We start from the raw sequence: 21223 nt of genomic DNA on the forward strand, positions 1-21223 counted from the left end.
ACTGTCTGCGCTCTTGAGACACCTGCTTTAGAAAAGTTTTAATTAAAGGAGGAGGTGGCTTCTGACTGAGACCCCACAGGGTCTCTCTTGACGCCCTAACTTGGCAACTGGTTGGGTTTGAAAGATAAAGTACTTTGTTCTTCACCCACCCCGCTAAGCACATCTTTCATTTCCCCAGGGCTCTGAGAGCTGGGGGTGGACTGGGTCCATCAGAGAGAGAGAGAGAGAGAGAGAGAGAGAGAGAGAGAGAGATGGCAGCCTCCCCCTAGATGCCTTGATGGCCGGGCAGCTGTGGTGGAGGGGAGTGCACTGGGCAAGGTGTTTGTCCTAGACGCTGAGCAGCAGTTTCTTTTTCTGTAAAACGGGCACAATGATAACACCTGCCTTTTCTAACCCAAAGCCTTGTGGCAAATCTCAAGAGACAATGTGCCTCAAGTCTATCAAGAAGTCACTCGGTATGCCTGTAAGTTCTCCCGGAGGTCTAGGCTGCTGCCCACTGCTGCCTGATTACCCTCCTGGTCCCTGTTCTTGCCCTCATGGATGCTAGGTCCTTTTCCCTGCGCCTACCCCCCCCCCCCCCCCCCATCCCCGGCTTCCCATCCTAGTGAACTTGGACTGTGTCCATGCCTCTCTCTTCCCCAGAGCAGCTGATGCTGCTGTCAAGGGTGGGGAGGGGCATCGGCAGAGGGCCTACTGCCTGGAATAGTTAACTAGGGGCTGGGTGCAGGCTGGCCCACAGACGGGACAAAGAGCAGCTGTGCTCTGCACCAAGCTCCAGGTAGGGTTGGGACACTCAGCTCTTCCCTCACTCCCTCAACCGTGATGCAGTCTGTTGGTGAGGCTGGGGTTCCGTCAGGGTCACTAGCTGGGGTGGGAGCCCCTCGTCTGCCTCAGTACCCACATTGGCACACACACACATCCATTCATCCCAACTGGGATCTGAGGGTAGCGGGTGGTGGTGGGGGTGGGTAGCTTCAACCTGAGAACAGAGGGAGGGAAAAGGTAGAATTCCCAGCAATTGTTTCTGGAAGGAGGTCAAATCAGTTGCAGCCCTCTTGGAAGGCAGTCATGTTGGTGGGGGAAGGGCACAGCACTGATGGTTGTGCGTCCTTCCTTCTGAAACGCACCCGTGGCACCTGTCTTCCTCACCGACATTGTCTATAAGGATCCTGCGTTCACGGCCTCCTGGTTTTGGCCTTCATGAGCTACTCCACAGCTGAGGACACCCTTGCTGTCTGCGCCTCTTCCCCCACCCCCACAGACTCTCTCTGTCTTCCTGCTCTGCCGCTCTCCTGCCTGGAGCTGAGGATGGGGTTGCCATGGGAACCTGAAGCGCAGTGAGCAGGGGAAGGGAAAGACAGGGTTGTCTCGCCAGGGCTGGGGGCTGTGGGGAGGGGACAGGGTTGACCCAGTAGGAGGAATAGATGTCTGCCTGCCTTCTTCTGGCTTAGGGTTGGGGCTCCGGGGGGCAGGGTAAGAGATTGGAGGTTCTGGAGCTCCTCTTTAATCTAGTTAATCTAATGCAGGATTAAAGTCTCCCCCACATCCCCCCTTCCTGCCAGATTAAGCTGCGTGAACATCTAGGCTGGTCTCCCCTCCCTTCTGATGCGATTGGTGCTCTGGCTGTCGGGGGCTAAAACCTGGGGGTCGTGGTGTCTCCAAAGAGAGGGTGATGAATACCTGACAATCCCATCCAGAGGCACTCACTGCCTTTTGGGAGGGTCTCTTGATGCCCTTCTGGTGGCCTGTCGGAGATGTGTGAATGTGGCCTGGAATGTGGGCTGTTATGCGTGGATCTTCTGGCTCCAGTGGCTACGGGACGTGCATCACTGCAGGGGGCCCATCTATGTATTCATCGTGTGTGAGGAACAACACAGCGTGTATGCTGTAGGAGCCTCAGAACTGCAGTGGGGGGGTGGGCGGTGCATGTCAGGTGCACACGTGTCTGGCTGTCCTTGGGCCACTGGAACAGGAGCTCCATTTTAACCTTGTACATTCAGGGGGTGCCTGAGTGGCTCTGTCCTTTGAGCGGCTTTTAAAAAAAAAAAATTTTTTAACGTTTATTATTGTTTAAGAGACAGAGATGCGGCATGAGCGAGGGAGGGGCAGAGAGAGACAGACACAGAATCTGAAGCAGGCTCCAGGCTCTGAGCGGTCAGCATAGAGCCCGATGCGGGGCTTGAACCCGTGAACTGTGAGGTCTTGATCTGAGTTGAAGTCAGACGCTTAACCACCTGAGCCACCCACGCGGCGCCCCAAGTGGCGGACTCTTGATTTCAGTTCAGGTCACGATCTTGTGGTTTGTGAGATTGAGCCCCATGTCGGGCTCCATGCTGACGGTGCACCTGCTTCTGATTCTCTCTCTCCCTCCCCCCACTGGCACTTGCTCTCTCTCAAAATAAATCAATAAACTTAAAAAAAAAAATTTTTTTTTTCAAAAAAAAAATTTTTTTTTAACGTTTATTTATTTTTGAGACAGAGAGAGACAGAGCATGAACGGGGGAGGGGCAGAGAGAGGGAGACACAGAATCTGAAACAGGCTCCAGGCTCTGAGCGGTCAGCACAGAGCCCAACGCGGGGCTCGAACTCACAGACTGCGAGATTGTGACCTGAGCCGAAGTCGGCCGCCCAACCGACTGAGCCACCCAGGCGCCCCCCCCCCCCAAAAATTTTTTTTTAATTAACCTTGTACATGTAGGCAAATTAGAAACCCCAGGTTTGCAGATTCGCTCCAGAGCACATGTGTTTGCTGAGCCTGCCAGCCTTCCCCCCCCAGATGCTAAGCAGTGCTATCTCAGAATTGACCTTTCAAGTTCCAGGCCACAGCTGCTGGGATGTCTTCCTCATGGTGCCCTTGCTTCAAGACCTCACCTCTCTCTGCCACAGGATTCTCTACCTGCAGATGCTCTCCTCACCATACCCCGCACCCCGTGACACCTTCAGAAGGGCTCTGATCTGGTGGGAGGGTCATCTCTGAAGCCTTCCTTGCCAGGACCTCAGGGTTAGCCAGTTCCGCTGGAGATCTTACTTGGATCCCTCCTGCTGTTATCTTTCTAGTCTCTAGGAACAGACTCCTGGTTGATCCTCCCTTTTTCTGGAACTGCTAAGCAATTTTGAATGGAGCTCCTCAGCTGTGGGTGGCCCTAGCTTCCTGCAGCTGGGCCAAGCCCGGGGACCGGACCGTAGCCTTAGCCCCATAGTCATCCACGGGCCATTTCTGTTGCCAGCTGCAGGCACCTGTGTTTGCTTTTCAGTCTCATCCCTCCCTCCCTCCGCGGGGGGAGCTGAGGGCCTGAAGTGACCTGGGAGCCAGGACCCAGGTGTGGCAGTGGAGGCTGGGGTGGGGGTGGGGGGACAGAGCTGGAATCACCTAGGTCCAGGACAGTGAAACCAGCCCAGAAGCAAAAAGGATTTGCCAAAGTCACCCAGAGAGTCAGTGGCAGGACCAGAGTCCAACACTGTGTCCATTCTGGTCACACACTCCTCCTCACCTTGGTTTAGTTGTGCAAATCCAAAGTCCTACCCTTCACAAGTGGTGGCTCACAGGGAAGTTATGTGTTTATAGGTAGCACTGGCTCAGGGTGGTGCCAGCAAGAACCTCCCAGCTCTAGGGAGCACACAGGAGTGGCGGGGGGGGGGGGGGCGGTTGCGCTCATTTCCGGCTCTAGGGCGCATGTCAGCCCGCTGGGATGAAACATGCCTGGAAGGAAGCAATCCGTCTCTTACCTGAGGACAGCGTGTGAATCGGAGATCTGCAGGTGGTCACAGTCATGGTGAGGTGTGGTCACCCAGGGCTGCAAAATAGCCGGACCTCAGCTCCTTTTCAGAGAAGCCACTCACTAGTCCCTGAAATAGTTGGGACCCATGTGGCCCCCTAGCCATTTCACATACCAGCACATACCCACAAGCCACAGTGATTCAGCGCTACGTCTCCTCTAGCTGGTTTGCTGGGGGACTTCGTGATGACCCAGTGGGATGTAGGAGATCCAAGTTCTAGTCTTGGTCCAGCTTCAGTGCCTGGTGTATCCGACAAATGTTCGTTGAATACCAGGTACTGTTCTAAGGAGTTTGAGGTTAATCAGTGGACAAAAGAGACCGAAAACCCCTCGTTTCCTGGAGAAGTAGAGAGAGGGCAATAAACCGATGTGATAAAGAAGTTAATTATGATAACAGGTAAGTATTAAGAGCGTGGTCCCAGCACGCTATTTCCTCCTCTGGGAAATGAGGAGGTGTGACTGCATGATCCTGGAGGTCACTACAGGCTTGGCTCTGAGGGCTGCCCTGGTTCCAGCTACCTCCAGGCCAGCCCTCTTTCTGGGGAACAGGCTCCTGGTCTGTCCCGTGTCTGCCAATTGGAGGGTTTGGCTCAGGATGCTGGGCCCTGGGCAGACTGGGTGCAAATTTAGATGCTACCACTTACTGGCTGTGTGCCTTGGCCACATTGTTCGACCTCTCTGAGCCTCAGTTCTCCCTTCTGTCAAAGTGGGAAAATAGGGCATTTGTGAGGATTTGGTGAACTAAGTAAGGCACGAGGAGAACATCAACCTTTGTTACGGTGTTAATCTGGCACTTGAAGGCCTCAAGCTGACTTTCCGAGTCCAGCTGATTTCTCACCTCCAGTTAAGTTAGCCCTTGTTGGCCCTTTGAAACACCACTCTGGATGTGTGCATTTTCTCTCTTTCACCACCTCCCCCAGGAAGCCCCCCCCCATATGTATGTCCCATTCTCCTTTACTTCTTCTTTTTTTTTCTTAAGTTCTTATTTTAATCATCTGGTGTTCATCACAGGTGCACTCCTTAGTCCCCATCACCTATTTTACCCATCCCCCCACCCACCTCCCCTCGGGTAACCATCAGTATTCTCTACAGTTAAGAGTCTGTTTCTTGGTTTCTCTCTCTCTCTGTCTCTCTCTTTTCCTTCTTTGCTCATTTGTTTTGTTTCCATTCCCTTTTACTTCTGTCTCTATACCCCCCCTGCCCTTCCTCTGCTTGGTCCCCATTTCTGGTTTTAGCTGAAAGCTTTGTCCTGACCTCTGCTCTATCGTCTCCCCAGTCTAGTTGGGCCGTCCTGGGTGGCCCAGGCCACTCAACCTCCCTGCACACGAGATTCTAAGGCGTGGATTATCCCCAAATAAGGGTCATCCGAAACCCTCAGACACTGTCCCTAGGGCCTCCCTTTGGCTCAGGACAGTTCTCCATGGCCGGCCAGCCACTTGGGCCTGATGTTGTCTTCCCAGTTCCGCCCCGGCTAAATCTGAGAAGCGCTTGCCTCCCCTCAGCCAAGGGTGATGCACATCGTGCTCGCGCTGCTGGGGCAGGGACAGGGGCTGCTGGCGGAGAAGAGGAAGTTTCCAGGAGAGTCATGTCTCTGAGAAGCCAGGAGGCTCCTGCCCCTTCTCCAGAGTGACCTCTACTCTGTTTTCTCTCTGTCCTGCAGACACTACCCCAAGCAGTCCTTCACCATGGTGGCTGACACCCCGGAAAACCTCCGCCTCAAGCAACAGAGCGAGCTCCAGAGTCAGGTGAGGGGGTGGGGCTGGCCCTGCGGCCTGACAGTGAGGGAGGGCTGTTGTAACCCTTGGATTTGGCAAGGGCTCCTTCCCCCTGTGGTTACGAAGCAAGGCCAGGGTGCTGAAATCCTGGTACTTGCCTTGTCTCCCTGCCCCCACCCGGGCACCAGTTGCTTCTTATTTCCTGCCTTTATCAAAGGAGTGGAGGAAGGCATGCCCCCTCCTCTTTCTACCTAAAGTGGGCTGGGGAGGTATCGGTATCTGATTCTTTCTGCTCCAGGAACTATGGTGTGGCCTCTAAAGCCCACTTCCTCCAGGAAGCTGTTTCCTTCTCCCTCCTCTCCACTCACAACCCACCCCCCCCCCCGCCCCCCAAAGGAGGGGACTCACTTCTCCAGGCTGGTGCCAGCCTGAGGTCAGTCGGCTCTTTATGGCCATGTCTGCAAACCTCCTCCACCCCTCAGAGGGCCTCTGGGAAGGGGGCCTCGCCCTGGGGGCCTGTCCTACCTTTGTCTCCTTGGGCCTGGTTTTCTTGAGCACTTGCTTTGTGGGGAGTGGTGCGTGCCACTGTGGGGGGTGGAGAGGGGGGAGATGGATTGGTGCCCCAGGGAGAACTCGGTCTTTAGGGGACACTGAGGAATAAGCAAAGGATCCAGAGCCCTGAGACCTGAACAGGTCACTCTCCCTAGTGGTCTGGGAGGGCTCCTGGGACAAACCTAGGCTGGACTGTGAAGAGGGGGGCAGGGCAGGGCGGGGCTTCTGCAGAGACCCCCTGAGGGACTTAGCCAAGTGGGCAGGGTGCCCAAGGCCAGGAACATGTTGGGAGGTCCCCCTGGGCCACAGAGGGGGATCTCTCCTGATCCCTCCGGAGTGGGGCTCCTGCTGTCTGATGTTAACATGACCTCTCTGGGGCCCTGTCTCCTAGTAGGTTGCTCGAAGGAGGACCAGCCCTGTGCTGCCTGGGGCTGTGGGCGCACTCTCTCCTTGACTCCTCCCGGCAGCTGTGAGGAAGGTGCTGTGTTTTTCCCGTGGTGCAGATGAGGAAACAGAGGCCCAGAGATATTAGGGGGCTTGCTAAGATCAGACAGTGGTAGTAGGGGTAATAACACTGTTAACCACTAACTTGTTGAGCCTCCGATGCCCTGGGCATCGAAGCTCCCTCGGTTCTCAGCCTGTGCGGCTGGCAAGGTCGCTTCTAAGGTCACTTCTACTTTAGGGAAGAGGGAAGGGATGCTGCTGACTTTGAAAGCCGGTTTATCTAATTCTGAGACTTGTGCTCTTTCCCGTTTTCCACCCAGCTCCCTAAGGAACACTGTCTCCACTTTGATGCTAAACACGATAGTTCCTCGTGCTGCTGGGAACATTTATAGTTTAGCAAGTGCTTTTAGTTACTTTGCCTCATGGATCCTTGACCCCACTCTGGGGGATATCAGATGAGGGAACTGAGGCTTTGCCTGTTGACACGCCCAGTAAATGAAGTTGCAGGATCTGGCCTCTGGTTTTTCCACTCCCAAGTACAGTGACCTTGACCATGTACAGCCCTGGTGAGGCCTGAGGCTCAGGCCTCCCCTGTTTCCCACAGCAGCTGGGAGCAAGTAGGGGAAGCTGGTTTTTCCCTCAGCAGCAGCTTACATCTGCCAGCCCAGAGGCGGACCCTGCTTGGCCTGAAACCTGTAGTTAAGGGGGAGCCGGTATGGATACCAGACCCCTGCCAGCTGAGGAGGTCAGGGTGGTCCAGCTGGCAGGGAGAGGGGCTGAGGCAGCTCTGGGGCCTGGGCCTAGTCTACACAGGGAAGATTTTGGCCAGACCCTCCTTGGTGAGCCGCGTACTACCGCCCTGGCCTCCCAATCCAGTAGAAGGCCCCCTGGGGCCAGAGGTGGAGGGGGCTTCGGGGGGTGGGTAGGCCACAGCATCCAGGGTGACCCGGACTCCCCCCACAGCTTGAGAGGGACGGTCAGATCCCCAGTTGGTGGGGGCCCCATCAGAGGAACCTGGAAGAAGAGGTATGGGGAGGGGACATTAGGTCTTTGGCAAGGTGTGGGTCCAGAGGTGTGAGAGTATGTGCACACACTCAGGCAGAGGCCAGGGCAGACACACACACACACACACACACACACACACACACACACACACACACCTACTCTCAGGAGGAGAAATTCAAACCCTATTAATTCCCTCAGCCTTTGTCAGTCCCACAAAAGCACGGCTGTAGCTCTTTTTGCCCCTGGAACCAGATCCCTGAGGGGCGGGGTCTGTAGGAGGAAGCGCTCAGTGCTCAGGCTCCAAAGGTTCCTCTGCCTTTGCTCCCTGTTCCCCAGGGGCCTGGCCTGCTGCTCACCTCCTGGGCTCCCAGGCTCCTCCTGTCTCTCGGGCAGGCTGAGGACCTTGTGAGAATGGCGGCCATTCTCCATGCGGTCCTCGCTGAGGGCCAGGCCCTGACCTCATTTAATCCTTATGACCACCTGATGAAAGAGGGATTGTTTTGTCCCCATTCTACAGATGGGGACACAGGTTTAGAGAGGCTAGGCCCCTTGCCCAGAGCCCAGTGACAGAAGCAGATTTCAAACCCTTTGCTCTTACCAATTCTGTAGTCTGACGTGGTGCCCAGCCTGGTACTCTTGACCCACAGGATGCCGTTACCAGTGGTGGGGGACAGAGAGAGAGAGAGAGAGAGAGAGAGAGTGTGTGTGTGTGTACACACATGCACACACACACACACACACACACACAGACACGTGCGTGCATGTGCGTACTGGAATACAGATTCCTAGGCCCTACCCAAGAGGTTTCTGGTTGGTAGTTCTGGGCAGGGCCCAGGAATCTGCCTTTTGACTGCCCTGGTGATTCTCGTGAGCCTTTTGGACATACTCAGAGCCTTGGAGCTGGGCTGGGGGGCAGGCAGGGAGTGGGTGGAACTGACCCCAGCTCTCCCCTTGCTTCTGCCGCGTGGGGTGTGAGTCACGGAGTCGGGGCTCTGGACTGGGGTAGGTGGCGGGTGGGGGGTAGGGCCCCTGCCTTCTTTGCAAGCCTGGTTCTGTCTTCCTTCTACCTCGCCCCCAGCTCTGTGGTCTGAGCCTGGCCGCTTTTCTCTCATAGCTTTTTTTCCCCTCCCTGGTAAAATGGGGACAGCAAAGCCCAGTCGCCTGGAGGTCCGGGGCTGGCCGATGCACTGGGTTTGGAAGGGATGAGTGGGCCTGACCGGGGGTGGTGACAGGTTCTGGCTCCTGTGGCTGCTGTGGGGGCAGGGCCTGCTAGAGCAGTCTGTGGCTGGCAGGAAGGGAAGTGGGAGCCTCCTCTGCCTACCGTGCCCCACCCCACCAGGGTGTCAGTTGGTCTCTTTCCAGGGCCCCTTCCTGGCCTGGGTGCGTGTGTCTCAGCCCTCTCCTCTGGAAGCCGCTGGTGCTATTTCAACTTTATTTGTTTTCCTGTCTCCAGTTTGGTTCCCAAAGTGGTACTTTGGGTGTCTGGGACACCTGGAGCCTCCCTTGCGGAGGAGGTAACCACAGAACTGACCAGAAATGACCTTCTGGGTGGTCCTGCCCGGGCCTGGCTGAAGCAGGGAATGGGAGACTGGGGCCCAGCTGTATCCCCTACCCGAAGTAGCTCTCCCACCTCCAGTCCCCAGGTTGAGCAGAGAGGCAACATCTTTGGGGTGGGGCTGAGCTGGGGGTGTCTGTGTGGCCCTCTGAGGCCCTGCAGAAGTGCAAAGAGAATGCCTCTTTCATTTTTTCCCCCATCTCACACCCCCGTGGTGCTGGGCAGTCCCAGCACAGAGTGAGAAATGCCCTGAGGCACAGGAGAGTGTGGTCTGTGACCAGCACAGGAGGCAGCATACTGGTGTCACTCTAATGTTTAGAGATTTATTTTTGAGAGAGAGAGAGAGAGAGAGAGAAAGACACAGAATCTGAAGCAGGGTCCAGATTCCAAGCTGGAAGCGCAGAGCCTGATGTGGGGCTCGAACTCACAAACCTTGAGATCGTGACCTGAGCCAAAGTCAGACGCTTAAGTGACTGAGCCACCCGGGCGCCCCACTTCTGTCACTCTTACCTAAACCAGCTGAAGGTCAAATCCTGGGTCTGCCACCACTAGCTGTGTGACCCTGGGCAAGTTATTTCACCTTCCTGAGTGAGCCTCAGTGTCTTCATCTGTAAAATGGGGCTTACCTTTCTCCAAAGGTTATTGTGAGGATATTAGTATATATTAGGCATTTAGAACAGTTCCTGGCATAGAGTCAGCACTCAATAAATGTTCACTATTAACTATTCTCCTGGAAAGGAGAGGAAATGGAGCCTGGGCACAATGAAGCTGGGGAGTAGACACAATGACCTTTTCATGATTGCTTCCAGCACTGACTTTCCCATTAGTTCTCCTCCCCATCTGTGTCTGTCTAATTTTAAAACTGATTTCTTTTCTGTTAGAAGGGGGTGGGTTACATCGTATGGGCGCCCAGCACATAGTAGGCACATAGTCGGTGGAAATTGTTGGTATTGTATTCTTTTTTTCCAGACAACAATTTTTTTTTTTTTTTTTTTAAGTCACGATCTTTTATGTTACGTCAGCAACGCAGTTATGTTCTAAATTATGCTGTTGGGAGATTTTGTGTTTGTTCAGTTCAGTCACCACTCATGTGACAAACACTTACATTTGTACCTCCTTTGCTCCGGCATCAGATCTGGCCCCGCCTTGGGAATTTCCAGGATGGGAGGCCCAGGCAGTTCCTGGGCATGGAGTCATCCGCCCACAGTGCTGAGTTGCACCCTGACCCTACCAACAACTAGGCTGAATGACCTTGGGCAGGTCCCTTCCCTCCGAGACCCCCATCACGTCCTGGCGAGCCATCCCAGATGAGGGCAAACACTCCTGCTTGGGTGACAAGGGAACCCGGACAGAGGGGCTCTAGGCAGCGGGGCCCTCCCTGCACTCCTGGCTCTCGACCTTTTCCCTGTGCACCTGCTCCAGCACCAAAAGGCCTCTCAGAGAATGTCTCTCACCTTGATTCTTCATAATTAAGGCCTGCAGGTACATAAAAATGGTCACAAACTCCAGAGCTGGGTGGGCTCTTAGAGATCAGCTGGCCGGCCCCCGGCTCAGGGGATTCCAGAGAGGGAGACTGACTTACCTAGTGACATACAGCAAAGAGGTGCCGAGCCCAGACCTCCCTCCATCCTTTCTCAGCCCCCATTCCACCCCAGCCCCGCCCTATCTGACTGCCTGTGCCAGGAGTGAAATGAATTCTCCTTCCCCGGCAGGGAGGGAGAGGCAGTTCCTGAGCTTGGGAACTAGCTGATGTCATTGTGGTGTCGCCATGGCAATTATTCCCCTGGATTAGGGGCCTGACCCTTACAAGGCCAGGAAGTGGAGGAGAGAATGGGGGTCTGGCGCTTGTTCAGGCACTTTGAACGTTGACAGAGCACTTCCACGCTTGCCCTCTCAGTGGGTATTGAGCCCTGCCTTGCTTCAGGATGCTTCAGGATGCAGTTGCTGTGTGAGGGCCACTGTCTGTAGTCTGTACCATTGATTGGAATGAGTGGTACTATCCCCATTTTACAGATTGGAAACGGAGGCTCAAGAGGTTAAGTCATTTGCCCGAGATCACTTAGCAAGTGGGAGACTGCGCCTGTGTTAGAACCAGCTCCCTCTGGCTCTTTGCCCATGCTCGGTGACGGGAAGCCCCCCTCTCCATATTTTAACTGATTCCTGTGACAGCCCTTTTACAGATGAGGAAACCGAGGCCAGAGACCTTGGATTTGGGGCTTCTGCATCTGGAGCTGTAATTTTCTGGCTCTAATGCTTTCCCCTCCCTAATGCCCCTTTCCCAAAGGGTCCCTCTACCTCCAACACAAAAAGTTGCCCTGCTGCTCCAGGCCTTCCTGGAAGAGGTGACGCTGGAGGCAGTTCTGGGCCCTTGGGGTGGGTCAGTACTTGTATTTACTGCATTAACTTCCAGTCTGATGGGAACTGGCATATCCAGGCCTTTGATTTTAGTCTGGATCAGAACGGAGGAGCTTCTGAAACCTTTTTAGGATGAAGAACCCCATGGATGGGTAAGCTGGGCTCCAGACGGTGGACAAGGACCTCTGACCCCTGGGGGGTTGTGCAGAGGAACTGACAGGTGTGGCCACAGATTTATACGTGTGTGTTGTCGGTCGGGTCAGGGTGCAGCTCAGCCCTGTGGCCAGATGTCTCCATGCCTGGGAGCTGCCCGGACGTCCCATCCTGGAAACTCCCGAGGTCCTGGGCCTCGTGTCCTGGGCTGACCTGCTTCTAGGACAGTGGAGCAGCCCCCATGGAGGAAATCCAGGCAGCTGGTGGGGTTGGAACAGCTGGCTTCTGAGGGGGACAGTGAAGCCTCTGGAAGCCGAACGGTTCTCTGTCCCATGGGCATTCCCAGCCTCCATTCTGTGCTTCAAACCCCCCAGGAGAAAACAAGATATTTTTCATATTTCAGTTCTATTAGTGTTCAGGAAGTCCTTTCGTACGTCCGACTTGAGCCCCTCTATACTTGAATTTCTGTGGATTTCTCAGAAGAAGAAGGCAGTGGTGGGGTGGTAGGAACCCTGTTGTGAAGTCCTGTCTGTCCCCCGCCAATTTCATCCCCTCATGTGGCATTGACCTTAGAAGAGTCTCCAGGAAGCCGCCAGGCCTGTCAAAGACTCATTGATGGAGTCTTCGAGTGGCTGTCTCACTGCCCTTCTCTCTGGGTGCTAACTCTGTCCCTTGGCACAGCCTTCATTCGGCTGGTCGCTTAAACACTCCTCCGGGCTCTCAGTGGGTAGGGCCACATCCTGGCTGGGGCTGTCTTTGGAGCTCTGGAAAGAACCTTCTTCCTATAGCTTGCAGGCAGGATAGGCTAGCGGTGAAGGGTCAGGAGTCCTGACAGATGAGAGTTTGCACCATGGTGGCTCTGGATATTTATTGCCAAGCTGTGTGACCTTGGCAGGGGACTTTGCCTAGCTCTGGCTCAGTTTCTTTATCTGTAAGATGGAGCCAATAATAGAACACGGTAAGACTCACATGAGAGAATTCACGTAAAGCACTCGGTGCTCGGAATGCCCTGAATACGTGTTAACGGGTTATCGTTAGCGGCCTAACACTTCTGGGCTAAGGCTTCTGCTCTGCGTTTGGGGGTGGGTGATAGATGTCGCTGCAGGGGGATTTCTGGTCGGGATCTCTCTCCTGGCCGGTTGCCGCCTCAAAGGTGGCCACAGGCTGGGGCCCTCTCTGCTGCCCCGCCTTCACTCGAATCCCTTTCCCCTCCTTGGTCCTCCAGGTGCGCTACAAGGAGGAGTTTGAGAAGAACAAGGGCAAAGGCTTCAGTGTGGTGGCAGATACGCCGGAACTCCAGAGAATCAAGAAGACCCAGGACCAGATCAGTAACGTATGCTCCCCTGCCCGCCGTGGAACCTGCACTGACCTGCTGCCCTCCCCGCTCCTCCCCTCCCTGCCGGTCTGGCAGGCATGAACGAGGCCAGTTCGCCGCTGTTCCCCCGGCCCTTCTGGGTGTGCCTGGGTGGCAGCCGCTTGAGCAGAGGGAAGAAGGGGTGTGGGGTTCCCAGAGGCCTTTTTTTCTGTGTCCCCGTATTCCCCTGTTCTGCCCTCTGCCCACAGAGCATGTCTGCCTTGAAAGCACCATACTTCTGGGGGTACGTGGACAGGATGGGCCTAGGTGCTGCATCACTCCCCACCCTCTCTGAAGTTTTTCCTTTGTTTCCTTTCCCCTCCTGGCTATGGTGGGTGTCAGGGTCCAGACTGACTGTTTTGTCTAAACACAGAGGTCATAACTGGGTGGCAGGGGTGGGGAGGGGCCAGCCTCCCCCTCGTCTGTCTCTGGGTGCTGACATTGCAGTCATTTCCACCCTCCCTTGGCCTCCTCCCCCACCTCAGCCTGCTCTTCCTTCCTGTGTAAAAACCCCAGCTGGCTTTGCTGGCTGGCCCCGTACCCCCTGGCCTGGCCCTCCCGGGCTGGGGATGGTCAGCCGTGTGTGGCTAGGGCAGGACTGGGTATAGAGAGTGGGTGGTAGATCGATGGGCCCATGTCACCTGTGGCCAGGGGGTAGGCATTGGTTTCCTGCTTGGTAGAGCCAGCAGCCAGCAGCCAGTGCAGCTCTGCCTTTGTGGGGAGGCTGCCTGGGGGGTTTTGGGTATGTGGGGGCGGAGCGCTGCTTTGAGCCACAAGCACAGAACATGGGCTGCGGACCTGTGCACAGGGTCCCGGGGCACAGAGTTGCAGTGTGGGCCTGGCCACCCTCGTCTGGGAGGTCCTACGAATGGACGCCTCGGCAAACAGTTGTCTTTATGGCTAGAACAGGGAGGGGTCAACAGGTTGCCCAGTGTCTCTCTGGGCTGAGGGCCTGGGTGCCAGGTGGTCCACCTGGCGCTCATCCCTGGGCTCCACAGGCCTCCCCCTTCCTCCCCCCGGCCTCCTTGATGGGGCTGTGCTGGGAAAGGTCTCCACAGCGGCTCAGGTGGATTTCAGAGCCAGAACCTACCCGGGGAGCACCCGTCACGCCCAAGCCCATGGCCGTCAAACTTTGCAACCTACACTACGAAATACATTTCACATAGCGACGCCCCAAACGGGCACGCTTGTTTATTTAGAGAGAAAAGCAAGTCAAGACTTACGTGAAAGAATCCTTACTACTTGGAGAGCATTCAGATATCTTCTGTCTTATTTTATTTTGTAAAGATGCTCGTTGCAGACTTAACCGAACGGGTAACAGAGCGGGTTTTGCCACGAGGCTGTTGCCCTGCAGTTTGAAATTTGTGGTTTGAGGAAATGGAGCGCTTCCTTTGGGCTGGGAGGGCTCTAGTCCACACCACCACCGCCGCCACCCCTCCCCTGGAATACACACATAAATAAAGCCTGTTTCAGTTGCTTCTTTATAAGCCAGGGCCTGGCCCCACACCCTAGAGCTTCCCTGCTGATGCTGCCCAGACCGTCTGAAGGGTAAAGAGGGTTAAAGAAGGTCTATGCCTTCCAACTCTCCACATGGCAAGTGGGAGGGAGGGGGCAAAGCCTTGGGCAATGGGGAAAACCTGGAATGGCTCACAAAGCTGGCATCCTGACTCCCCAGCTTCTGTGGCTTTCCACTGTGAGGACACATGCTGTCCTCCACAACCCCAGCTCCCCAGCACATCCCCTCATTGCTTCCAGCCTGTGGGTTTTAGAGGGCAGAAGACAAGCAAGCCCAGTCATCTCTGCCTCCCTCTCTGGAAGGCTTCCAGAGTATTCCCTACCCAGTTATTGGAGGTGTTAATATCTGAGGAGCCCTGGTAACAGAACTCACTGTGGCCAGGACACCTACACCTAAGGAGATAACTATCTTTTCGTTAACCACAGGGCTGCAATTAGCTGATTGTCCTCTGCTCTGAGTTGGGGGAGGTGACTTGAACCTGACCCGATTCTGCTTTTGCAGCTTTAGCTGGGACCTCTGAGGTGTGACCACGAACCTGGAGGACGCTTGGTTTTGGTGAATGCAGTTAGAGTCTGTCAAATGCGGGCCTCCAAATACCTATGCTACAATCACGTGGCAAGGTTTATTAAAAATGCAGACTCGGGGCGCCTGGGTAGCCCAGTCGGTTAAGTGTCCGACTTCGGCTCGGGTCATGAGCTCACAGTTTGTGAGTTCAAGCCCCGCATCGGGCTCTCTGCTGTCAGTGCAGATCCCGCTTCCGGTCCTCTGTCTCCCTGTGTCTCTGCCCCGCCCCTGCTTGCACTCTTGTCTCTCTCTCCTTAAAAAATAAAGATAAAAACAAAAACACTGAAAAAACTTCACCAAGCCCTCGTCAGAGGGTGTCAGGCCTGGCCGCCTCCCGAACTCTAAGGGAACTTGAAGCTATGCTTAGAGCCATTGTTCAATTGTCCCAACCTCCAGAAGAGTTTTGGGAAAAGATAGTGTTTAAAGCCACACCTTTTGTTTTGTATCCAAAATAGCATCCTGTGTATAGTTTGTCACTCACTTCCCAGGTTAGCTGTTTCCAGGGAGGTCAGAGCATCTTGCAAAGAGATGAGATTTGCCTCCCTGGAGGAATATATGCTCCAGATTAGAGGATTTACAAGCAAGAGCATTTTGAAAAAGTGGCCGGTCTCCCCCGGTGGTGTTTCAACACTTTGGACGTGTGTGGTCTGTCATCCATCAGCTCAGTGTTGTCAATGTTATTCTCATTTCTGTAAAGGCAGACCTGTCTCCTTTCCACCTTGTGGCTAAAGAAGAGGCAAAGAGGAAAGCTTGGTTGAAAAATTGGGCCGTTGTGGGTACTGAGAATGTGTGAAAACTTTTGAGGCAAGGTGCTAGTAAGTTATACTTCTGGGGTGATTGTGTCTTCATGAAAGGCATCAAAAGCGTTGAGAGGCCAGGGATGGCCTCTGGGATGCAGTGTATCCTTCTGGAATCCTGGCCTTTGGTCATGAGCTCTAACGGCTGTAAGGGACCGGGGAATTTTCGTCGTGGACACCCTTTTTCTGGAAGCCCCTGCCTAGTAGAGAAGCTCTGCTTGTATTTGCCTATGTCTCTACTTACATGATGATTTTCTGTATACAATTCTTTTCCTTCTTCTGTGAAACGTAACACCCGGTAACACATGCAGTAAACACCTCTGTGTGTACTGATCAGTCAAGAAACAATATTACTGAACTCCTCTTACAAGTTTTCAAAGTGTTAAAAACATAATTCTCCTGCAGTGAGCACCTATCATATATTTCACTTAATTATGCTGGAGGGTAGGAAGGCAGAGGTGATGCCTCCTTGGTGAAAGAAGGTGCTGGATGCAGTTAGATGCAGAGCTGGTCCATGCCCTGCCCTGTAGAACTGGTTAATGTTCTACAGGACCATAAAACCATAAACTCTGGGAATATCTTTGCCAGGGGCAGAAATGCTTTGCCTTTCTATTAGTTAAAAATAATCAGCAGGGCTGGGCACCTGGGTGGCTCACCCAGTTAAGCATCCAGCTCTTGGTTTCGGCTCAGGTCAGGATCTCACAGTTCGTGGGGTCGAGCCCCACATCGGGCTCTGAGCTGACAGTGGGGAGAGCCTGCTTGCGGTTCTCTCTCCCTCTCTCTCTGCCCCTTCTCTGCTCGCTCTCTCTTTCTCTCAAGATAAATAAACATTAAAAAAAATAGTAGCTGGCAGTGCATATTCTGTAAGTTAGCTTCAGTCTTTAGAATCTGGGCGTCATCAGCAGTAAATGGTGAAGTCAAACAAAAATTCCATCCCCAGGGTCAAGTGACCTGGAGGCAGGCTTGTGGGACAACCCTCGGGTAATTTTTGAAAACATGTGCTGTTCTTTATAAGTTTAATATGGAACCATGCATTTCTAAACACTATAGTTTTGGTTTTCCTGACTTTGAACATCTAGTAGGTATTCCTTTTGTGTCTTTCTTCCTTTGGTCGACAGGACCCGAAATTTCAAAGATTCAGGCACAGGGCGCCTGGGTGGCTCAGTCGGTTGAGCGTCTGACTTTGGCTCAGGTCACGATCTCGTGGTTCGTGAGTTTGAGCCCTGCATCGGACCCTCTGCTATCAGCGCGGAGCCTGCTTCAGATCCTCTGTCTCCCTCTCTCTGCCCCTCTCCCACTTGTGCACACTTGCTCGCTGTCTCTCAAAAATAAACAAAACACTAAAAAAAAAAAAAAATTCAGCTACGTATTCGCGTGTAGCTATAGTTCACTCTTTTTCATCGCTGGGTAGTGTTCCGTTGAATGCTTATACCAGCATTTGATTGATGCTGGTGTTTGTGTGGACTGGAATTGCTGGGTCTTAGAGTTTACGACCCTTCACCTTACGAAGTAATGCTCGTCTATTTTTCAAGTAGCTGGACTGACTTACCCTCCCGCCAGCAGTGATGAGAGAGTCTCCACAGCGCTACGTCCTTAGACTTACTCATTTTAGCCATTTTGATTGTATATCCTGGTATTTCACCATGATTTTAACTTGCCTTTCTCTGATAACTAATGAAGGTAAACAGATTTACATTTGTTTTACTTACTTATTTAAAAAATTTTTGTTTAATGTCTATGTATTTTTGAGAGACAGAGACAGAGCACGAATAAGGGAAGGGCAGAAAGAGAGGGGGACACAGAATCTGAAGCAGGCTCCAGGCTCTGAGCTGTGAGTGCAGAGCCCAACGTGGGGCTTGAACCCATGAACCATGGGGTCATGACCTGAGCCAAAGTCAGATGCTTAACTGACTGAGCCACCCAGGTGCCCCTATTTATTTTTATTTTATTTTATTTTATTTTATTTTATTTTATTTTATTTTATTTTATTTTAGAGAGAGACAGAGAGAGAGAGAGAGAGCACAGGCTGGGGAGAGGAAGAGAGAGAGAATCTCAAGCAGGCTCTATGCTCAGTACAGAGCCCGACACGGGGCTCGATCCCACAACCCTGGGATCAGGACCTGAGCTGAAATCAAGAATCAGACGCTCAACCAACTGAGCCACCCAGGCATCCCAAAGATTTACGTTTGTTTTAAGAACAAAATGTTATTAGTCTGTGATCGGGAACAATATTGCACGGTAGTTGAGAAGCAAGGGTGTGATGTTAGAGCTGGATTCCGATAACCCACCAGTTACCCACCTCCGAGCATCAGTTTCCCCACCTATAAAATGCGGGTGAGGGTGCTACATAGTTGTAGGGCTGGCTGAGAAAAGGAAATGAGTAATCCATGTAAGGGCACAAAACAGGCCCTCAGCAAGTGGGAGACGTTATAAAAAATGCACCCTGGCTGCTGAGTTGCTGATTCCATTCGGAGCCCATGTTCCCCTGTTGACCATGACGTAGAATCATGTGGCAGCATCGTGGGGAGTCAGACCTTGGTTTTCCACCAGCGTGAGGAGAGCAGGGGCTCAGAACACAGAACGTCGGCTAGCAGAGAAAATGGGTTTCTGGAGCTTTGGAAGGGACCTCCCAGCTGGTCATCCCAGAGTCCTGGCTAGCAGGGGCCTGGGCCCCTCAACCCACGCGCACTTGGATCTTCTGGGCACCGAACAGGGTGTCCTTCCATGGCGGCCCACAACAGTTCTTAAGCCGGGGATCTGCTGACAGCTCTGGGCTTGTGGTGGCCCTCCCTTTGGGGCTTTTAGAAGGTCAGAACTTTAGGGGCGCCTGGGTGGCTCAGTCGGTTAAGCGTCCGACTTCAGCTCAGGTCACGATCTCGCGGTCCGTGAGTTCGAGCCCCGCGTCGGGCTATGGGCTGATGGCTCAGAGCCTGGAGCCTGCTTCTGATTCTGTGTCTCCCTCTCTCTCTGCCCCTCCCCAGCTCATGCTCTGTCTCTCTCTGTCCCAAAAATAAATAAACGTTGAAAACAAAAATTAAAAAAAGAAGGTCAGAACTTTGCCGCATGTGGAGCGGGGACCAGCCAGACCCCCAGAGTCTGGAAAATGTTTCTTTCCCTTTCGGATGTGCGAACACCCTTTACCTGCCAATTTGCTTCTCCCATCATTCGGTGGGTTGGCAGAGCAATGACAGAAGTTTCTCACTCGCTGGGGGAACGGAGGGAGAGGAAGTGGGGAGTAGTGGCCCAGGTGGCCCAGACAGAGGGACTGTACTCTGCTTTTCTCAGGCCACTTATCCCTGCCATGCTGCCTCTCCTTCCCTCAAAGTTAGGGGGACCTTATGCTCGTCATCCCTGTCGCAAGGGAAAGGCGTGCTTACTCATAGTTATTCCAGAACAAGAAGACATGGCCTGGGACGAAGGGCAGACTTGGGCCTGTGGTCACCCTGCTCCATGCCTGCCCTCAGGAAAGGACCCGTGTAGCTGTGACTTTGTCCCTGTGTCCCTTTGTCCCTTATTGAGTAATGAAAGCTCTGTCTTGGGAAGGCATTTAACTTCTGAGCACATTTTCCTCTTCTGTAAAATGGGAATTAAAGTGTACCTGCCCAGCTTCTTTTTTCAGGGGGACTATCCCCAGGGCCAAGGGAGATCATGTGCAGAGAGGCTTTTTATGCACTCAGTGTGAATCGCTGAGCAGGTGCGAAGGTTATTAATATTAACAGTAGCAGGTGATATGTGCATGGGTGCTGGGGAGGGTTCCTTTGTGTCCGGGCTCGCCACGCCTCCCTCCACCTGGGGCAGCTGGCCCTCATGTTATCAGTATTGACTCCTGCAGGAGCTGTGTCAGAAGCAAGGTCGGTTCTATCAGCTACTTGTGGAAACACGCCCCCAGCACAGGCCTCTGTCCTCTTCCACACATGCACTTCCCCTTCCCTGGTCACTGGCTCCTGGGGTCAGGCGTCTTTTCCTTCACAGAAAGTAAACACAGGAAGCTGACCTTTCTAACCCCCCAGGACAAAAGTCGGAAGGGCAGTTGCCTTGCGTGCCTAAAGGCCTCAGGAGGGTTGGCCCCTCTCCTTACCCCCTCCCCACCAGTGGACAGGGGTCACTGAGGGAGTGGGGCTCGGGGACACTTGCCTTTTGCTCTTGTCTTAGGAATCCAAGAGCAGGGCACTGGCCCTGTGTCTGAGAACTTCACCCCTGGGTGCCCTTCTGGGTGGGAGTTGAGGGAACCCAGGGGTTTTCAGTCCGGCCAAGACTGGCTGCCTCCCCCTGAGGAATGGGCTCAGCCCATTTTGCCGTTTGGGTGTGAGTCCCCCCCGGGGCATGACGGGAAGGGGCAAGGCTGGTCCTGACCCAAACCCCTAAGTGAGGCCCTGCTGCCATTCCAGAGGACGGCCAGAAGGGACTGCCCCGGGCTGGGACAGCTCCTATCAGGCCTTGGGGCACAGAATCACTAGTTCCTTCTGCTCCAGATAACAGGGCAAGCTTTGCTCTCCTCCCTTCCTTGATGAGGAGGGAGGACCCTGCATTTCTTGTCCTGCAGCCTGGGATCCTCAACAGAGCCCGGTGAGGTCACGCCCACAGAGGCAGAATTACCTAACGCTGAAAAGCATAGGCCCTGGAGTCTGCGTGATCTTAGACACCGCACTCAGCTCGTCATTGCCTTGGTTTCCTTCTTGTGCGTTAACTGGGGACCGTCACATCCCCCCTCGTAGGTGCTGACAAGTTAAAACGAGCCCATGGTGCATCACACGTAGCACAGAGCCTGGCGCCCGGCAGGTAGTCAGGGAACCGGAGTTGTCACCCTGCAGCAACACCGGAGGTAGACACCGATGCCCTCTCTTACAGAGGTGGAACCTGAGGCCCAGCAAGGTTAAGCAGCTTATCCAAGGGCACACAGCTGGCGTGCCTCCCGCAAGGACCTGGCTCTCTCTGCCTGTAGCCCTCGGGGAGTCTCTCCTCTCCTGGGAGATCTGAAGTGGCAGGGAGCTTTGGTTGGTTTGCTGTGAGTCCTTCACCCAGCACTTTGTCCCACTGCAGATAAAATACCACGAGGAGTTTGAGAAGAGCCGCATGGGCCCCAGCGGGGGCGAGGGCCTGGAGCCTGAGCGCCGAGATTCCCAGGACAGCAGCTACCGGCGGCCCCAGGAGCAGCAGCAGCCGCCCCACCACATCCCCACCAGCGCCCCGGGTGAGCCTGAGGCCTGTGGGGCAGAGGACCTGCGACCGGGCCGGCTGTGGGATGGGGAGGAGGTCAGAGAGAAGCCTTGTCTCCGTGCACACACAGGCACCTGTTCATGCACACCCTCAGATCCATCCCACCAGGGGCATCGAGCATCGAGCACCGGGGTCAGGGTCTATGCCGGCTCCCCAGCGTGTTGGTAGAGACACAGCCCCTGCTGTAGAATATGCAACACTGACACACAAGCCTTTGAGG

The 21223-nt window shown here is 54.2% G+C and overlaps 1 protein-coding gene across 2 annotated transcripts in view; it reads left to right on the top strand.

Annotated features, from left to right (window-relative positions):
- The window catches only part of LASP1 (LIM and SH3 protein 1), a 51628-nt gene that overhangs the window by 23870 nt on the left and 6535 nt on the right, over window positions 1-21223 (top strand). For both annotated transcript variants that reach the window (XM_045488646.1, XM_045488645.1), the window contains exons 3-5: window positions 5437-5521; window positions 12781-12888; window positions 20827-20977. In XM_045488646.1, coding sequence (XP_045344602.1) covers window positions 5437-5521; window positions 12781-12888; window positions 20827-20977 — 344 coding nt within the window. The remainder of the gene's footprint in view (window positions 1-5436; window positions 5522-12780; window positions 12889-20826; window positions 20978-21223) is intronic.

This window comes from Leopardus geoffroyi, chromosome E1 (assembly GCF_018350155.1).
Source record: "Leopardus geoffroyi isolate Oge1 chromosome E1, O.geoffroyi_Oge1_pat1.0, whole genome shotgun sequence".
Taxonomy (NCBI): domain Eukaryota; kingdom Metazoa; phylum Chordata; class Mammalia; order Carnivora; family Felidae; genus Leopardus; species Leopardus geoffroyi.